Source organism: Xenia sp. Carnegie-2017, unplaced genomic scaffold (assembly GCF_021976095.1).
Source record: "Xenia sp. Carnegie-2017 unplaced genomic scaffold, XeniaSp_v1 HiC_scaffold_14, whole genome shotgun sequence".
Taxonomy (NCBI): Eukaryota; Metazoa; Cnidaria; class Anthozoa; order Malacalcyonacea; family Xeniidae; genus Xenia; species Xenia sp. Carnegie-2017.
This window is the reverse complement of record NW_025813447.1, coordinates 8,077,686-8,094,717: the sequence shown is the minus strand read 5'-3', so window position 1 is coordinate 8,094,717 and position 17,032 is coordinate 8,077,686. Positions and strand designations below refer to the sequence as shown.

General features: G+C 37.2%; 1 protein-coding gene across 2 annotated transcripts; it reads left to right on the top strand.

Moving 5' to 3' along the window:
• Window positions 1-123: 123 nt before the first annotated feature.
• On the top strand, window positions 124-16,952 carry LOC124435332. Of its 2 annotated transcripts, XM_046985267.1 has the most exons (41): window positions 124-560; window positions 1,294-1,395; window positions 1,492-1,559; window positions 1,729-1,839; window positions 2,071-2,146; window positions 2,216-2,286; window positions 3,279-3,407; window positions 3,663-3,860; window positions 3,930-4,019; window positions 4,096-4,212; window positions 4,488-4,556; window positions 5,013-5,188; window positions 5,768-5,876; window positions 5,968-6,036; window positions 6,143-6,217; window positions 6,325-6,405; window positions 6,925-6,980; window positions 7,106-7,202; window positions 7,317-7,443; window positions 7,590-7,645; window positions 7,876-8,027; window positions 8,793-8,945; window positions 9,262-9,310; window positions 9,627-9,751; window positions 10,016-10,090; window positions 10,490-10,550; window positions 10,654-10,686; window positions 10,841-11,113; window positions 11,191-11,215; window positions 11,296-11,408; window positions 11,515-11,580; window positions 12,206-12,313; window positions 12,414-12,521; window positions 13,151-13,279; window positions 13,438-13,539; window positions 13,999-14,065; window positions 14,138-14,219; window positions 14,386-14,574; window positions 14,669-14,735; window positions 15,010-15,116; window positions 16,506-16,952. In XM_046985267.1, the coding sequence occupies exons 1-41, from the start codon at window positions 428-430 to the stop codon at window positions 16,906-16,908; spliced, it is 4,497 nt and encodes a 1,498-aa protein (XP_046841223.1). In that variant the 5' UTR covers window positions 124-427; the 3' UTR covers window positions 16,909-16,952. The 2 variants fall into 2 exon arrangements, with proteins under 2 accessions (XP_046841223.1, XP_046841224.1); XM_046985268.1 differs by lacking the exon at window positions 4,488-4,556.
• The last annotated feature ends 80 nt before the right edge of the window (window positions 16,953-17,032 follow it).

Here is a 17,032-nt window from a genome sequence, read left to right as displayed (position 1 = left end):
TTGGATGTTCTGCTTCTTCCAGTCTAGTTCCAGGGCAATAAATGGTTAACAAGTGCAGGGGAAATTGTGAGTTGTTGTCTTGGGGGCGTGTTTCAGAGCTTTGTGTAATGCAGTCTTGACACTTCCGTTCAAACTTAAGTGTGACAGTGATCACATCTAGTTCCTCGTGCAAGATACTATCACCGCGAGAGCGTCCAAAAAGTTTGTCTTGTGAAAGATCAAGTCCTATCAACATAAATATGTTTCCTTCGAATGAAGTGTATGCCTTTATGTCTATTTCATAGCTTTCTGATGGCGTTACCTGGTCATTTTCAAATGTCAAGTTATGATTTTTCGTGATTTGTATCATGTGACATCGAGTTCGTACTCTATTGATATTGCATCAAACGGAGTTTTTTTTTAAAACTCAGCTTGATGCTTTAATGCAATGAGTTTAGAACACAAACGCGTCGAAAAGGATGTTATCATTCCAGATATCAGACTAAAAGAATGCGAGTTGTTTGAACTCGCTCATGTTGTAAGAGTTGCTCCAGCACATAAGAGCAAAGTTAACGACAAAGGTATAAGTTTGCTATATGGCATAAAAGATAGTTGATTTGAATGTTGTCAACTGAAATCCGGTATTAAAATGAATGTTATGTATGGTAGATTTGGCCCCTTAAGCTCGACGACTCCCAGTAATCCAAGTTTAGTGACTTCATTTGCAGTAATCAATTTCATATGCTTGGGTTTGAATCCTTATATACTCCATATGAACCAGTAGAGTTCACCCATCGAGTGACCTGAGCCCTTGGAAAGATTGACATATGCAGTATGACAGCAAACATATAACTTGTGATTAAATCATGATTTGTAAATATATAAATATTTAGTTAAAGTGCAGCTCAGGGGATGTTTATGACACCACTGACAACAACAAAGCCATACAACAGAATATCCTGTTTGCTTTGAAGAGGAAGGAGTGGAGAAGGGGAAAAATAACAGCATGCAGTTGCAATTTTGCTTTAATATTATAGTTGAAGTTTGGGTTTGTGTTAGGGTTAGGGTTGGGGTCAGGGTTAGGGTTAAGGTTAGGGTTAGGGTTAAGGTTAGAGTTGAAGTTTGGGTTTGTGTTATGGTTAGGCAGTACTTTTCTGATCAACAGAGGCAGAAATTATGTGATAAAACTGCTGGGATGTTCCACAGATAAAGTTTGTCTTAAAATATTGAGTTTGAATATTATGAAAATACATACAACCTGTCTGTTGTTATCTGTAACTAATTATCTACAATGTACGTACGTGTGTATTTTAGATGCACCAGCTGGCTATCCTTACGTGAAATTGTGTTGCTCATATGAAGACTGTGATAGAAGGCTGTTGGTTTTGCTTTGTCATGATGAAGCAAGTAAAAAAGGTACTTCAATAAAATTGAATAGTTATAGCCATCCCCCTTTAACTCTTTTGCAAAGTGTAGCAAACCATTTCATTACCACTAAATGTGACTTTTTAGAGACATTTCTTCTTCGTCACTATCAAGTTTACCAGAAGGCCATCTACAAGGAAATTCCTTGGTTTCAGGTATGCAAAGATTCAATTTTATCAACACAGCGGAAATCTGACAAAATTTCAAGTTTCTTTTCTTTCTGGGACTCTTGGTACACTTTTTCAAGATCTCTTCATATTTTTCTATAGAAGAAGCTATCATTGTATTTGATGATTCCTTTAATTGGTGCATTGTTTTTTTAAGGGACCAATAAGAGCTGTGGAATGTATGGCTATTGATCCTTCAGGTTCTTGGCTGTTGTGCTCCTGCAAAGATAAATATCTGTACCTGGTTCCTGTGTTGGCTCTTATCCTTGTGAGTGAAAATCATGCATTGTATCTCTGTTGTAATTTTTATCATTATCTCTCATTATATACTATAAACTATTGTGCCCAGGGTCAAAACTGGAATGCTAATTGGGGGTGGGGTGGGTGAATATTTAGCTTAGTCTCAATGATTTTAATTGAAAATACATACATAATGTTGTGAGAGCTTTTAATGAAGAACATTGTGCTTGTCTCAAACATTATTTTCCATTGCGTCAAGGGTCCAGAAGAGGTCGACTGCCCACCCCATTGGAATGTTGAAGATTTAACGCGTTTTCCTCCACACAACAGAAAAGGTAAGACGTGATGATTTCGGTGTCTCATGCGACAGTTTAGCACATTCCAATTTTACTTTTAAAATAAAGGAGTCGCCACTTGTATGGTCTGGTGGCAACAATCTTTGATTAACACTCATATTTGTATTCTTGGCACGGAGGTACGTTGGTCATAAATCTATAATTTCATACCATTCAAAGGCCTGAAAATACCATTCAAAAACCCGTAACTACCATCCAAAGACCTAAAACTACCGTTCAAACACCCATAACTACCGTTCAAAGACCCATAACTACCATTCAAAAACCTATAACTACCATTCAAATACCTAAAACTACCATTAACTTACTATAAATACCATTCAACACCCAAAACTACCGTTCAAAGACCTAAAACTCTACCATTCAAAGACCCAAAACTAGCATTCAAACACCTACAACTAGCATTCAAACACCTAAAACTAGCATTCAAACACCTAAAACCACCATTCAAAGACCTAAAACTACCATTCAAAGACCTAAAACTAGCTTTCTAAGACCTAAAACTACCATTCAAAGACCTAAAACCACCATTCAAAGACCTAAAACTACCATTCAAAGACCTAAAAACACCATTCAAGACCTAAAACCACCATTCAAAGACCTAAAACTAGCATTCAAAGACCCAAAACTACCATCCAAACCCCTAAAACTAGCATTCAAACACCTAAAACCACCATTCAAAGAACTAAAATCACCATTCAAAGACCTAAAACTACCATTCAAAGACATGTTACGAAAACACAAAGAGGTAAAATTACCATTTAAGGATTTTAAAATACCGTTCAAAGACGTAAAACCACTATTCAAAGATCTACGTAATACTTATATTCAAAGACCTAGAACTACCATTCAAACACCTGAAACTACAATTCGAAGATCTTAAACTACCATTCAAAGAACGAAAACTAATAGTCAAAGACCTGCGTAATACTAATTCAAAGACCTAATAGAACTACAAGTATTCAAACATTTATAACTGCTATTCGAAGACCTGATTTCAAAGACTTAAAACTAGCTACCATTCAAATACCTAAACATTATTGTGATCAATGAATTTGTTATTAAATTTGTTCTGTGTGCTGCACGCATAGCTTACTGTCAAATTCCATAGTGTGGTGAAGTTATTTTCGTCGATCTCCATAAATTTGGTCAGCCAGTATTTCACTTTGGACTTGAAAATGAAGCGGTGAACGCTTTGAATATTGTGCAAGATAATGTCCATGGTACTTGTTATCTTTTGGTAAGTGGTTGCTACATGATATTTACTGAAAAAGAAAATACAACGTCAATTACACCATGAAATTCGGTTTAAACTTTTTCGTTTTGTAGTACTTTGAAAAAATCTTTGCTGAGTGTATACAAAGAAAAATAATGAATAGTTAGGCTATTCCGTATAAATGTAGCAGGTTCATTTCGTCCCGTAGAAGCAAACACAGAACTGTCTTCTTATGTCAAATTAACGCGTCATTAAAGTAATTGAAACCTCTTTTTCTAGATAACAACAAAGTCAGGTAAAACGATGAAATTTCTTCTGGAAAGTTACACGTTTTCACAACCATCTGCGACAGATACGATTAGCATCACCGAAAGTATGCTGGGCTACGAAATGTTGAGTCATCGATCTATTCCTTTGCACTCGTGTCTTATCCCCAAAGAAAAGTCTGCGCTGCGTTTCGAACTACTCCATATCCAGGCAAGCGAGAGAAAAAAACCCAAATATTTACGTGCAAAAGTGTTGATCTTTTTTTGCCTTTAATTTCAGAGCGAGAAGGACCCAAAAAAGTTGTCTCTGCAGTTTGCGCGGAATCAATCATTTTTATGTTTGCTTCATCCGAAAGAGAAGATTTTCAAGGTGAAGTCGACCACGTCGAGAAACTCGAGCGGACAGAAAATGATTGGAAACTCCTGATGTGTTTTTCTTCATGTAGGTATTTGACGTCGATCGAGAAAATATCCCAATGTTTGTTTACGATCTGACGGAATACACACAGGATATATTGCTCACTGACAGGTTGCTCTTTGCCCTGTGTGTCGACGATGAAAAGGTTAGAGTTTATGGAGTGTTCATTTTGAATAAGGTTTTTCGTAAATCTCTGTAGAAAACCAGTTGTAGACTGAAAAGAAGTAATGTGATAAAGGAAGAATTATTTTGCGTATGACCCGACAAAATTATTGCATATTTTGATAGAACCAAGTGGACTGTTTTACTTTAGTGAATTGGTGCGAGACATGGTTGTGAAATACATTCATTTTCATGAAGCGGCTTCTCCAGTCTATTGCAATTTACACCTTTAACTTTACGGGTGTTTTCCTTTTGCAGGTTAAAATCAACATTTTGTCGAGTCAACTCGCTGAGACATCTCTCGCTGCCGCGAACGGAAAAACGAAAGTAGAACTTAAATTTATATATAATTTTTCACGAAGTTCGCGTATTGCTTTGAATTGCGAATTTGATGTCAAAAAAAAGCATTTGATGAAGACTAAACCATTAAAAACTTTAAGGTTTATCTGGTGTGACCATGTATGGAATTTTTACCCGATTCGGTCGGATGAGCTTAGACACTCCCCCCCTGCTCTGAACTCTGTAACCATATAAAGCAGGTGGGGGAGTTTATGCTCATCTTGTAAAAATATTTGCATATATGGCCAAACTGGGTTCATCATCAAATTCATTGTTTTATGAATTCAAAACACTGATACCCAAAATGTTTAGCTTTATTGCATTTTGAAGAATATTATTTGAAACAAAATTTGCTAAGAATTTTACTTTTTCACGTATCCTAGTGTTCGATCAATCAGATTTTTATAATTACTGACGTTGGTTGTTTCGATTTCGTCGTTTTAGGCATCAAGTTGCATTCAATCATTTACGCTCCCCCCTGGAGAGGACGTGCTCGCCTTATATCGTCTTACCACGTATGTTATCTTGGAGAAGACGAAACATAACGTCAGCGGTCATTCGCATCCCGTCGATGGTTGTTTGGTCATCACTTCAGCTGCGGTGTACGAGATCAGACCCAGGTAGGAGCAACGTGTTTAGCGTTGTCAAGTATACTTTGAGAGACTCCGAGGTGAACATTTCCCTACGAGTAATGTAACTGATGACGATTGATCGTTGGTTTTATCAGAGTATTTCACCAAAATATCATAATAAGTACCATGTTGCTAAAATAAACGAAAAGATCTGATGGAAAAATGATCAGCTGGCTTCATACCAGTGTGCAATATACTTACGTTTTTTAAAACAATGCATTTTCAATTGTTTTTGTCCATTTTAAACATCCGAGTCTCGTTGTTTGTTTACAATGTTATAACGACTGACCAACCCTAATGAGTGCTTTTATCGGCCGTAACAATAATCGAAAAAATCAGACTGGTGAAATGAATCTACATGGATATCATGCAGTGATGCTCAACAAAACGTTATTAGTAGCCAATCAACGTGACCGCCTGTTACATGACAATATATGATAGCAAGGTATAGACTGTAGTCGTCGAGGGAGTTGATATCATACGGCTTCATATTTTCCATACCTGCGTGCTCGCAAAGTTTTTTGGCTAACTGAATTGATTCAGCTCAATTTTTCGATGGTTTTGTAGGGTTTATCCAGAAGAACTTTTTGTTGAACTTGCAGTGAAGAACGTGGACACGGCAGCCGCTGACCGACTGGCAATAATTACGGGCCTCGATGTGAACTCACTTTATGAGGTGAGCTTGCTCATTGAAATCATCATGCATGGGGCTTGTCATGTGTATGATGCACATCTAAAAGAAATGCTGTGCTTTTTTTTCATCGTAGCAAGCTGGTGATATTGCAATGGAAGCTGGACAGTTACAACATGCTCTGGAACTTTATCAGGCTTCAAAGGTGAAGTAATCGTTTGTGGAAATTTTGTTACTGTGTGTTTTCTCATGAACCCTCCTCCCGAAGGAGTAGAGCGAGTACCAAAACCTTTTTGTGCATTCTCATCTAGTGTCAGCACAGTCGACGAGTGCGGAAGTTATCACAGCATGCGAGCATTGTCGATGTCATTGTTTACATTCAAGAAGTAAATACTAAATAGTTTTAAATATTTGTGATTGGAATATGTATCAATACCGGTGGGCAAATGGTAAAAATGAGTACAGAGAATGAACGTTCCCCTTGTCTTTGTAGATATTGCACAAACCAGCGGAAGTTTCTTCTACCGACAGAAAGAAACTAGCAAACCTTGCTGTTCGATGTTTCGTCAAACAGGTAAGCCGTAACAACGCATTATTTTCTCAGATCCCGTGTAAGACTGTACGCATAAGAATAATAAGATCTGCAACTAGTGGCTGTGAACCGTAGTACATACAACAAATTGATAGTCGGAGCTGGACGTGATGCTCGCGGGCTTCTTCGTTCCCATGTCTTTCTTTAAAAAGTTGTGAGAGAAAAGCCCTTGAAATGACGCTTATGGAGGGAGATATATTCTCATGTTCTCGCGTACAACATAAGTTTTGATGCCAGTTGTTTTTACTGCATGTAGAATTGAAAATGCGTGCATTAGAAATACGTCTGAATGCTTACGGCCGGTGGCGAGCACAGTTCCTCCTGCGAATATTTCTTTTTTGTTTTGCAGTGAATACAATCTTTGTTCAAGATTCTGGTTATATAGCATGACTAAATTATCGCGCTGTTTTTAAGTCTTTATCATTGTTCATTCGTCGTGCTCATCTTCATTCATGGGTACACTGCTATTTTCACCGTGATTGTTTTTGAAAAATTGTTTAGATACTGGAAAATGATTCGAACTGCGAAGAAATGTCAAAGTTTAAAGAAAGTTTTTGGTAGGACTTTCTCGAGAGTTATTTGCTGTAATAAAATCTCTTAAGTCGTCGTAATAGATGGATATATATGTATCCTGCAGAAACTTGCCATGTCGTTTCAGTTGTTCGTATCCCACTTTTTGTAGCCAATTTATCAATGACAACTTCGATTACGATGAGCGAGTTGCATTGGAGTTTTTGGCTTCTTACGGTCTTGAAGAATATCTTTTTCAAGTTGCGAAGGTTTGAGAACGAATTCCAATATTGCTGTGAATGCATGATGCGTCGTTTGTTATTTTCGAGATGTTTCTGTGCGTGTAAAACTCTCTATCGATCAAGATTTTATCGGTGTTTAAGGCTCGTGGGTTAGTTGCCGTGGCTCTCGACATCTTAGCAAATAAGGGTCACTTTCATTTGGCGAAGTCAACTCAAGAATTTCTCATCGCCAAAGGATTTGCGAACGTCGTTTGCCAAATTTATAACGGTAAGAACGGATACTTTTGAAAGATACGAGCGTCAGTTATCCTGCAAGTTGTAAATCATGCTCATTCACTTTACAATGTTCGGTATTGTCGCCATGGATAGATGTATGGTCGAGAATTGCTTGAAAAAAGTTTTCTCTTTGTTCAGGTGCTTTCATTCGCTGTCTTTCGCCTGTTGATTCGATCAAATTTCTCCTAGCCAAGGTTCGTTGTGTGCGTTTTTTTGCCAGGCAACGTCTGTAATTTTTGAAAAAACCGTCACAATCATACTAAGCTGTGCAATGATTTCGTCATTAAGTGATTAATTATAATAATCAGGTACAAATTATTATTGAAGTTTTGTTCGACTTGCGTACATCGATGAAAAAGTCTTTCAAAAGCGTTTTTGATCACGCCACTTGTGCAATCATCATTAATATTACGCATCTTTGCAGCCAGAATCTATTTTACCGCGTCTTAAATACGTCAAGTCCTTACTTCATGTTCTCGATGAGAGCCACTTACTTCGTATTGCTAAGATGTTCGATCCTTCAAGACCCGTTGCTAAAACGTTATTGATGAAGTACAGCACACATCGCAGACCCAGGTAAAACAACTGAAATACCTTATACACGTGGGGGATTAGATGTTGCATTTGTGAAGGCAAACTATTCATCCTTTAACTTTTAACCTTTACTTTCCACCCTTCAATCTTTAACCTTTACCAAAGGCCTTTACTTTTCGTCCTTTACTTTTTACTTTTCACCATTCACCCTTTATCCTTTACACTTCACCTTTTAGTCTTTAATGTTTAGTCTTCACACCCTTTACTTTCCACCTTGTACTTGCCACCATTCACCCTTTACTCTTTACTTTTCACCCTTTAGTTTTAACTTTTCACCATTTACCCTTTACCCTTCAACTTTTACCCTTTACCCTTCACACTTCATTTTATGCACCATTCACCTTTCAACTTTTATTTTTCACTTTTGTTTTAACTTTTCACCATTTACCCTTTACCCTTCAACTTTTACCCTTTACCCTTCACACTCTTTACTTTCCACATTTTACTTGCCACCATTCACCTTTTAACCTTAACTCTTTACTTTTCACCCTTTACTTTTTACTTTTCACTATTCACCCTTTATCCTTTACTCTACACTCTTTACCTCCACTCTTTACACCCTTTACCTTTCACTTTTCATCATTCACCTTTTACCTATTACTTTTTATCCCTCACTCTTCACCTTTTACCCTTCACCTTCACCATAATTATGACTTAAAATCATATGATATGAACATGCCCTAGAGCTGGATTTCGTGGGTCTATTGGTTTTCAGTGAATATCCTTTTTTGAAATGTGTGTTTTTAGGTCGAATTCTGGTTCATCACAGGCATCAATTGAAAGTTTTCTTAGTTTCACTCACGATCACAGCAACACGGCAGTTCCGGATCTTTTAGGATTGTTTCTGGCGACGCTTATCGTCCTGAATTCCAAGCGAAAGTTTACAACGTTTCCAGATCTGTATGTTTTAAATATGAGTAAACATTGAAGAAATGATGCATGCGTATCAATATCATCCGAATTGGTTCAATGAATGTGGTCGAAATTAGATTGTCTGATTGTTTTTACCGTATGCTTAAATGTGATCATTCTTGGTAACTTTAGTGTCCGCCTGGTAGATATTTTTTGGCTGTGAATGTCACATATCTTTCAAATACGTGAAAGATATCTGAAATATCGAAATATCGACAAACCACCGTTGTTATTGTTGCTGTCAGTTACTATACTATTACAGCACAACATCGTACGCTTTTGTTATGTTTTTTTTCTTCTTCAGTTCATTGATTGCTGAGAATTGTGAAGACAAGACAATGTCAAGGGAGTTGGTATGTTTGATTTATTGTCAATACTGTACTTGAAATAAGTTTTCATTAACTCAATATAATGTTAAATCTTTTGAAAACTTGCGAGTTCATTAGTTTTGCAAATACACGAGAAACTTACTATTTCTAGATGATTACATGTAGCATGAATTGAACTAGACAAAACAAGGCTGCTTTTGGCAGTTTCAACCTTCAACAACAAACTGTTTCTTCAGTTGTCCGCACTTTTATTACAAATTTTCGCGCTAATATCAAATTTTTACATTGCTGTTTCAAAATTTTGTCACAAATTTATTCTTGTTTTTGCCTTTCATCAAAGGAAGAAAGTCTATTAAAAAGTGGCATCTTTCATGAGTATACGACGTTATCTTGTGGTCAGCAGCATTCTGCTTTGGTTACAAACACCGGCGATGTTTATACATGGGGCAAGTCATCTAACGGCAGGTATTCAGACTTCAGACGATGTCTTTGTAAAGTTTCAGATGCATGATAATAGAGAAATTTCAATGCTTTGACATGATATCGTTTTGCATGCGGTAAAATTTGTTTCGTGCGACTTCTTAGCCAAACTGTTGCTTTTCCCAGTTAAAACAAATTGTTTCCTTTGGAGGATTAAAAATTAGGGTTGTCATACCTCTGGCGCAACTCTATGTTAAATCTTCGATTTCTACCAACGTTGTTGAATATGGTAGTGCTTATATCTTTAAGATTGGGCCATGGTGATTTGATCGAAGAGGAAGGAAAAGCTCCACCTTTTCGTGTGGAACTTCTACATATACAAAGGTTTATTTTTTATATATTATTAGTCAGTGGTGGATTTATAGGAGGGGTAAACAGGTGTACATGGAGGGGTGCAAAAACTCAAACTCGTCCTAACACTAAACATTTATTGACTTTATTTATAACCATTGATTATCGTTAAAAAATAGCAGCACTTATTAAAACGTGTTCATATTTATTTTGTTGACAAAAGCAGGCAGTTTTATCCACTTTTAGTTTTTAGTAGGTTAATTGGTTTCTAACCGTTGAACTTTAGCTGCCTCACCAAGCCTAGCACTTGCCTAAAAAATCTTTGCTGGATGCAACGCTGTTTTTAGTGATAGTCTCGGTTACCATTCCTCGTTTGTCTTGAATTCTTTGAGGCTAATGTGTTAAATTTGTCATGTGTTATATCCTGTATAGAATCAGAGTTCGATCTGTTGCCTGCGGACGGGAGCACACGCTGGCTTTAACGAGACAAGGCGTAAGTTTCTATTCTCTAGTTAAATTTTTTGGTTTTGAGTTTTGAAATGAAACTGTGGTTCCGTGTTGACGACAAACTTGTTTGGTTTCCATCAAATTTACAGGTTTACGCTTGGGGTTCTTCGGACTACGGTCAGGTGAGTTGCTTCAAATGAAATGGAGAAGACCACCAAAGCTTGTTGTTTTGAGTAAACGTATCTACAGGGTGGCAAAGTATTTATTGAACTAGGTATACAGCGATCTAAAGCCATTAAAGTAAATTGTTAGCAGGTTCTTTTCTTTACTTTACAGCTAGGTTTGGGCAGCAACGCAAAACAGACTCGACCTGCATTTGTCACCGAACTTGCTGACAAAGATTGCATCGCGTTGACGTGTGGTTATTATCATTCACTGGCGCTGTCCGCTGACCGCTGTGTGTGGGCATGGGGCTGGGGCGTACATGGCCAACTAGGATTTGGAAACGTAGAGGATTATCTTATCCCTGCTCGAGTGACATCGCTGGACCGATGTATTGTAATACGATTGGCTGCTGGCTATTCTCATACTGCTGTGTTGAATGCCGAGGTAACTTTTTAGTCACTGGTTGAAAGGGATTCAAAGGGATCCAAAAAAATTGTATTACTTTATTCATTTCGATTTAGGGAAAGGTATATACGTTTGGTGGAGGTTTGTTCGTTATGTTAATATTCCACTCCGTACGTTACAATGTGATGTGTGCAAACGCCACATTATTTCGAATAATTCAGGTGTGTTTGGTCAACTTGGGCACGGACCAATCAAAAAGCAAACTCGACCAAAGCTAGTCGAAGAAATTGCCCACGAAAATGTCCAGTTGATATGCTGCGGGTCCTTCGAGACGGTCAGTTTCTCCGCTTTAGTCAAACAAGTTTGTCACCTATGGGAGGTGAACTTTAGTTGTATGACGCAATGTCACCAACACTATGCGTGTAATTTATTTGATTTAGATGGTCGTCACTTCAAGTCAGAAGTTTTACAAGTGGGGACGAAATGCGCAACTTATACGACAAGCCGTAAGTGGAAGTGTTGAACGAAGTCATGTTGAGATTTTTGCTATTTTTTTTTCGGTATAAATCGTCATTAATCTCGTTCTGCTTGTTCTATCCTTTCTGCGAAGATTAATCTCGTTCTAATGCATTCCTTTCATTAAACTTTAATCTTGTTCTGCTTCAGTCCTTTCATTAAAAATTAACCTCTTTGATTCATTTTCTTTTAGTAAACTTTAATCTTGTTCTGCTTCAATCCTTTCAGTAAAAAGTAACCTCGTTGTGGTGCATTCCTTTCAGTGAACTTTAATCTTGTTCGGCTTCAATCCTTTCAGTAAAAATTAACCTCTTTTTCATTCATTTTCTTTTAGTAAACGTTAATGTTGTTCTGCTTTAATCCTTTCAGTAAAAATTAACCTCGTTCTGATGCATTTCTTTCAGTGAACTTCAATCTTGTTGTACTTCAATCCTTTCAGTAAAAGTTAATCTCGTTCTGATGAGTTCCTTTCAGTAAACTTTAGTTTTGTTCTGCTTCAATTCTTTCAGTGATTATCAACTGTTGTCCCTTGCGATCTTTTTGGAAAACATTGACATTATCTGTTTGTTTTTCTGCTTTTTACTTACGCATCTTCGTATTTCTTGTTAACACTAGAAAGATTATTTTCAAAAACCGGATCACAAAATTGCACCAAGAAAACAATTGACACATTATCTTGTCCCCGTGGAGGTTCCATTGAAGATATTTTCACGTATCATACAGGTAGTTTTGCTAACTTTTGATTGTGATAACGGTTTTATGCCTTTCGACTGTCAATTTATTCAAACTGTGCCGCCACACACTGTCGTTGTACTTTATCTAGATTCAATGCGGTAATAATCATGCCATTTTTCTAACGGAGAGCGGACACGTTTACACCATGGGACAAAATGATCGGGGACAGTTAGGACTGGGAACAAGATCAGAAAAGGTACATTTCTATTGCGAAATTGTAGGTGTATTTGGTTATGGGGCTGTTTTTGTGTGACAAAAATGATGTGATAACAAGAGTATTTTCGCTCCTCTTTTACTTGCTTGACTCAAAAGCAACGAAACCTTTTTTTTTGCTGAAGAATTTCAGTAAAGTTTTGTTGAAGAGAAAAGTGGCTGCAGCACAATTGAATGAACCGGATGTTAACTTAACTTGTGGATGTAGCTGTAATGCATTGCGTGGCGCCATGTTAATTGAAATAAAGACGATGAGCCGAGTATTTCTTTAAAAGCTTACATTCTCACAGTCTATGATAGAGTGGTTTACTTCCCTGCAACAAAACAAATAAATTTCTTGCTGAACGAGAAGATTAACTGTGCAAATTTTTCATCAATAAGCATTGAAAACAAGCGTTGTGCGCGCATAACAGTTTCCTTGTTGTCTATAAATGGTTCTCTGTAAATTACTTAACGTAGTTATTTTACAGAATACAGATTACAATATTATCTGATTTACGTTTTGTCGCAACTGTATTCTAAATCTACTGTATACTTTTGAAGAATTTCATGGCGTATGCTCGACTCTTTCTATCCCTGCTGTTTCTACAAATTTTTTATGTTCGATTCCAGTCAAGCCCCATGCTTGTTCAGGACCTGATAACTAGCGAAGTCGTGTCTGTTGCTGCTGGAGCTGCGCACTGTGTTGCTGTGACCTCTCAAGGACACACATACGTGTGGGGGAGGGGAGACTGCGGTCAGGTGAGGCATTAAAGACCATTGTCATATAACATCGCCTTCTCCCGAGAAATAGATGTGACAGCAATGGTTATTGGCTTCGTTCGAGTTGAAGAGAAAGAAATATATCATCAGTAAAAGTTTTTGTGACCAAAGGTTTTAATTTCTTTTTCTTTTTCAAGCTTGGTTTGGAAGGCCCAAAGCTAAAAGAGGTCGTATCGCCTGTTGCATTGAAAAATATCCCTGTTTATCAAATGTCCAACGAATGGAACGCCTCTTCAGAAGTAAGATGTTTTATGATGCCCAAACAACGGATTTGAAGAAGCTTTAGTGGCTACAACGATTATTCAATGAACTGATGTGTTACGATGCATGAGCTTGTAGGTAGTACGTAGCACACAGCCGCCATCTTGGTTGAATTCAACAAGGGATTTTTCTTGTTTACCATTCAAATTTCAACCAGCATGGCGAATATTAACTGTACTTGTCTATTAACTCATTCGGGAATGATTGCGATCCACCTCCAGGAAAAAGAGCGGTGTTGTATGAAAAACACGTTGAACGCTTTCTTTAAGTAGTAAAGAATTGGTAGACCCCCAGAGGGAGAGTGTGTGTTTCATCCATTAAAATATAAACTAATCACATACAAACTGCTTTAACTTCACTATGACAGTTTTATCTTATTTTTTTCCTGAAGATCTGTGCAGAGTCAAGATAAAAAACTTCGATGTATTTTGTTTTAGTCTTTGGATGAACCAAAGTTGAATGAATTGGGATTCGAGAAATATCTTTCGGACTTATCTTCTATTGGTAAGCCATACATTGTTCTCTATATTTTTTCTCTTTCGAAAAGAAAAAGAGCTTCGATTAAAACATTTTTAGGATCAATTTCCTACGGACGAGAGGCGATTGCCACTGCACTCTATCAGTTGTATGGCTTTTACAACGACAAGACTATTTTGAGGTATTTTAAGCTTCTTCTATCGGTAGAGTTAACTGCATACACACTCTGGAAAGTGAAAACGACAAGGAAACGTTGTAGTTGCTGCCATTCTATCTATCCATCATGGCTCATTCAATTTTCTGCATTCAGTCCTGCTTTGTAATTACTGTGTGAAAAATTCATTTAGACATTGCTATGATGTAAAAGATCTCTTCTCCTCTTCCGTGATATATAAGTTTCAAGGAAAATGGCCGCTATATTTAAGCTATCGTTTAAAGGCTTTGACAAATTGGTTTCGAACTGTCGAAACACGAAGTGTAGAGGTTTTATCGGAAACGAAGGAGATAGCTGAGTCCGTAATAAACGAAACGATCAGGTGAAATTGTGTCAAATGCTGATCCTAATGTATCGTTTGGATGTAAGAAGGGACCTGTGGAGGTTTTGTCAACAAGTTTTCATTTTATTTGTAGAAATCTGTCAAATTCTTCAAACGAGGATTATTTTCCTATGAATGAAGCTGTTCTGTTGTTGAATGAGGTACCCATGCGCCCTCGCAGTGTCAGCGGTTTATTTTAATTTTTTAATTGTGGAAAACACCTTAAGTTTGTTGCATGCAGCCTCGCTACTGGCTTACAAATATCATGGACAGGGGTGGGAGGAATGAGTGAAATGTTCGTAGGTTTGAACACTTCCGTGGGTGGGTGGGGTTAAACCCTCTCCTTGGTGAATCCCTTTCGTAATACGTGTAGATTGGCAGAAAACACTTCTGCTCTTTTTACTGGAAAGATTGTTTCTTTTTTTTTTATAATAGATTTTTCGATTTTGGTTTGAAATCTTTTTTGATCAAGCAAGTCTAGAGGCTCTTTTGGAATCTCATTTGGAATTTTTGGCATGTCCTCTGTCCATTGTATTACTACGGTATAATTTGAATAAATATTATTTTAAACGTGACTACGCTCAGAGATCCACAATGATCATTTGTGCATTTGAGTGCAATTTTTATCGGTTTGTCGTTAGGTTTTTAGCGGGTTTGTGTAATCCCCCACGCTGCGGTCAGTTTTGGTTTTTTTGTTTTTGTCGTTTGTGATAAAAGCGAGGATAAATTACTTTTTTGTGAAATTCCATGTTCTGCATTGTTGGATGTTGTTTAACATCGTTATCTTCAGTAGACGTTGCATGTTCGACATTGTTCAACATTCCGGCATTGGTAAACATTGTTCAACATTGTTAAACATTTTTAAACATTGTTTGACGTTGTTCACCATTGTTTGATGTTGTTCAACACAGTTAAACATTGTTTGACGTTGTTCATCGTTGTTTGATGTTGTTCACCATTGTTTGATGTTGTTCACCATTGTTTGATGTTGTTCACCATTGTTTGATGTTGTTCACCATTGTTTGATGTTGTTCATCATTGTTTGATGTTGTTCACCATTGTTTGATGTTGTTCACCATTGTTTGATGTTGTTCACCATTGTTTGATGTTGTTCACCATTGTTTGATGTTGTTCACCATTGTTTGATGTTGTTCACCATTGTTTGATGTTGTTCACCATTGTTTGATGCTGTTCACCATTGTTTGATGTTGTTCATCATTGTTTGATGTTGTTCACCATTGTTTGATGTTGTTCACCATTGTTTGATGTTGTTCACCATTGTTTGATGTTGTTCACCATTGTTTGACGTTGTTCACCATTGTTTGATGTTGTTCATCATTGTTTGATGTTGTTCACCATTGTTTGATGTTGTTCACCATTGTTTGATGTTGTTCACCATTGTTTGACGTTGTTCACCATTGTTTGATGTTGTTCAACACAGTTAAACATTGTTTTGACGTTGTTCATCGTTGTTCAACATTGTTTGACGATGTACAACATTGTTCCACATTGTTCGACTTTATTTAACATCTTATAACATTGTTAAACATTAAAGTGAATAATTTGAACCTATGAACATCGTTGCGTATTTGTAGTTGTCAATAGAAGACTAACTTTGGGTGTTGTGTTTACTGACATATCTACATTCTTAGCGATAATCATCTTCGGGGTCAAGTGATGGGTAAATGTCAGTGTTAGGTTTACTTGACTCCGAAGTTGACTATCGCCAAGGATGTGCGAAAGGTCAGTCGTCAAAACCTGGACGATCAAAATGTACAAGCTTGCGTTGTTGAACATTGCTCAAAATTATAAGACGTTTCATGTATCTGAAAATGGAGGTACAACTCTAGTTCTATAAATATAGGTCAGACCAAGCTAGCAAGACTGCTCGTGAGAATTGATTTTTTTGGAACTTTTTACTGTTTTTTTAGAGGTGTAGCGATTCAAAAGAAAGTAAACAGTAACGACAATGCCAACGAAACCAATGATGACCTGAATATGCACAATACCTTCTTTCCACGTCAGTTCACACCTGGATTTTTATGCGCTATTACCGAAGCAACAGTCGAACAGCTCAAAACACAAGCACCTCGTCGACAAATTTTTGACGAAGATTTAGATTCACTGCTGGTCACACGAACCGCGGGAACAACTAACGTCTTGGTGCCATCATTTAAAGGAAAGACTAAGGCAGATGTCGAGTCTGAAGTCGACTGGGGGGAAATTTTCGAAGAACTTCTTGATCATCTCGAACGTTACTCTGATCAAACGGACTCAATATCACTCACAACTTCGCTGACGTTACCCATTCACCCTACTCTAAAAACTTGCTAATTTCAAATGATAATCAAAATTTAATTTATCTTTAGTAAAGGAAATAGGTATTTGATTTATTTAATTGGCAATCAAATATATGCGGCTACGGTTTTGTCTCCCATTGTGTGACGTCAGAGGATTA

What these genes read in the sequence shown, in the direction of transcription:
- LOC124435332 (XM_046985267.1), top strand. Translation starts at nt 428, where the DNA reads ATGAGTTTAGAACACAAACGCGTCGAAAAGGATGTTATCATTCCAGAT. An exon ending in GTGTACGAGATCAGACCCAG is followed by an intron (nt 5,189 to 5,767) that starts GTAGGAGCAACG and finishes ATGGTTTTGTAG; the next exon opens with GGTTTATCCAGAAGAACTTT. An exon ending in AACGACAAGACTATTTTGAG is followed by an intron (nt 14,220 to 14,385) that starts GTATTTTAAGCT and finishes AAATTCATTTAG; the next exon opens with ACATTGCTATGATGTAAAAG.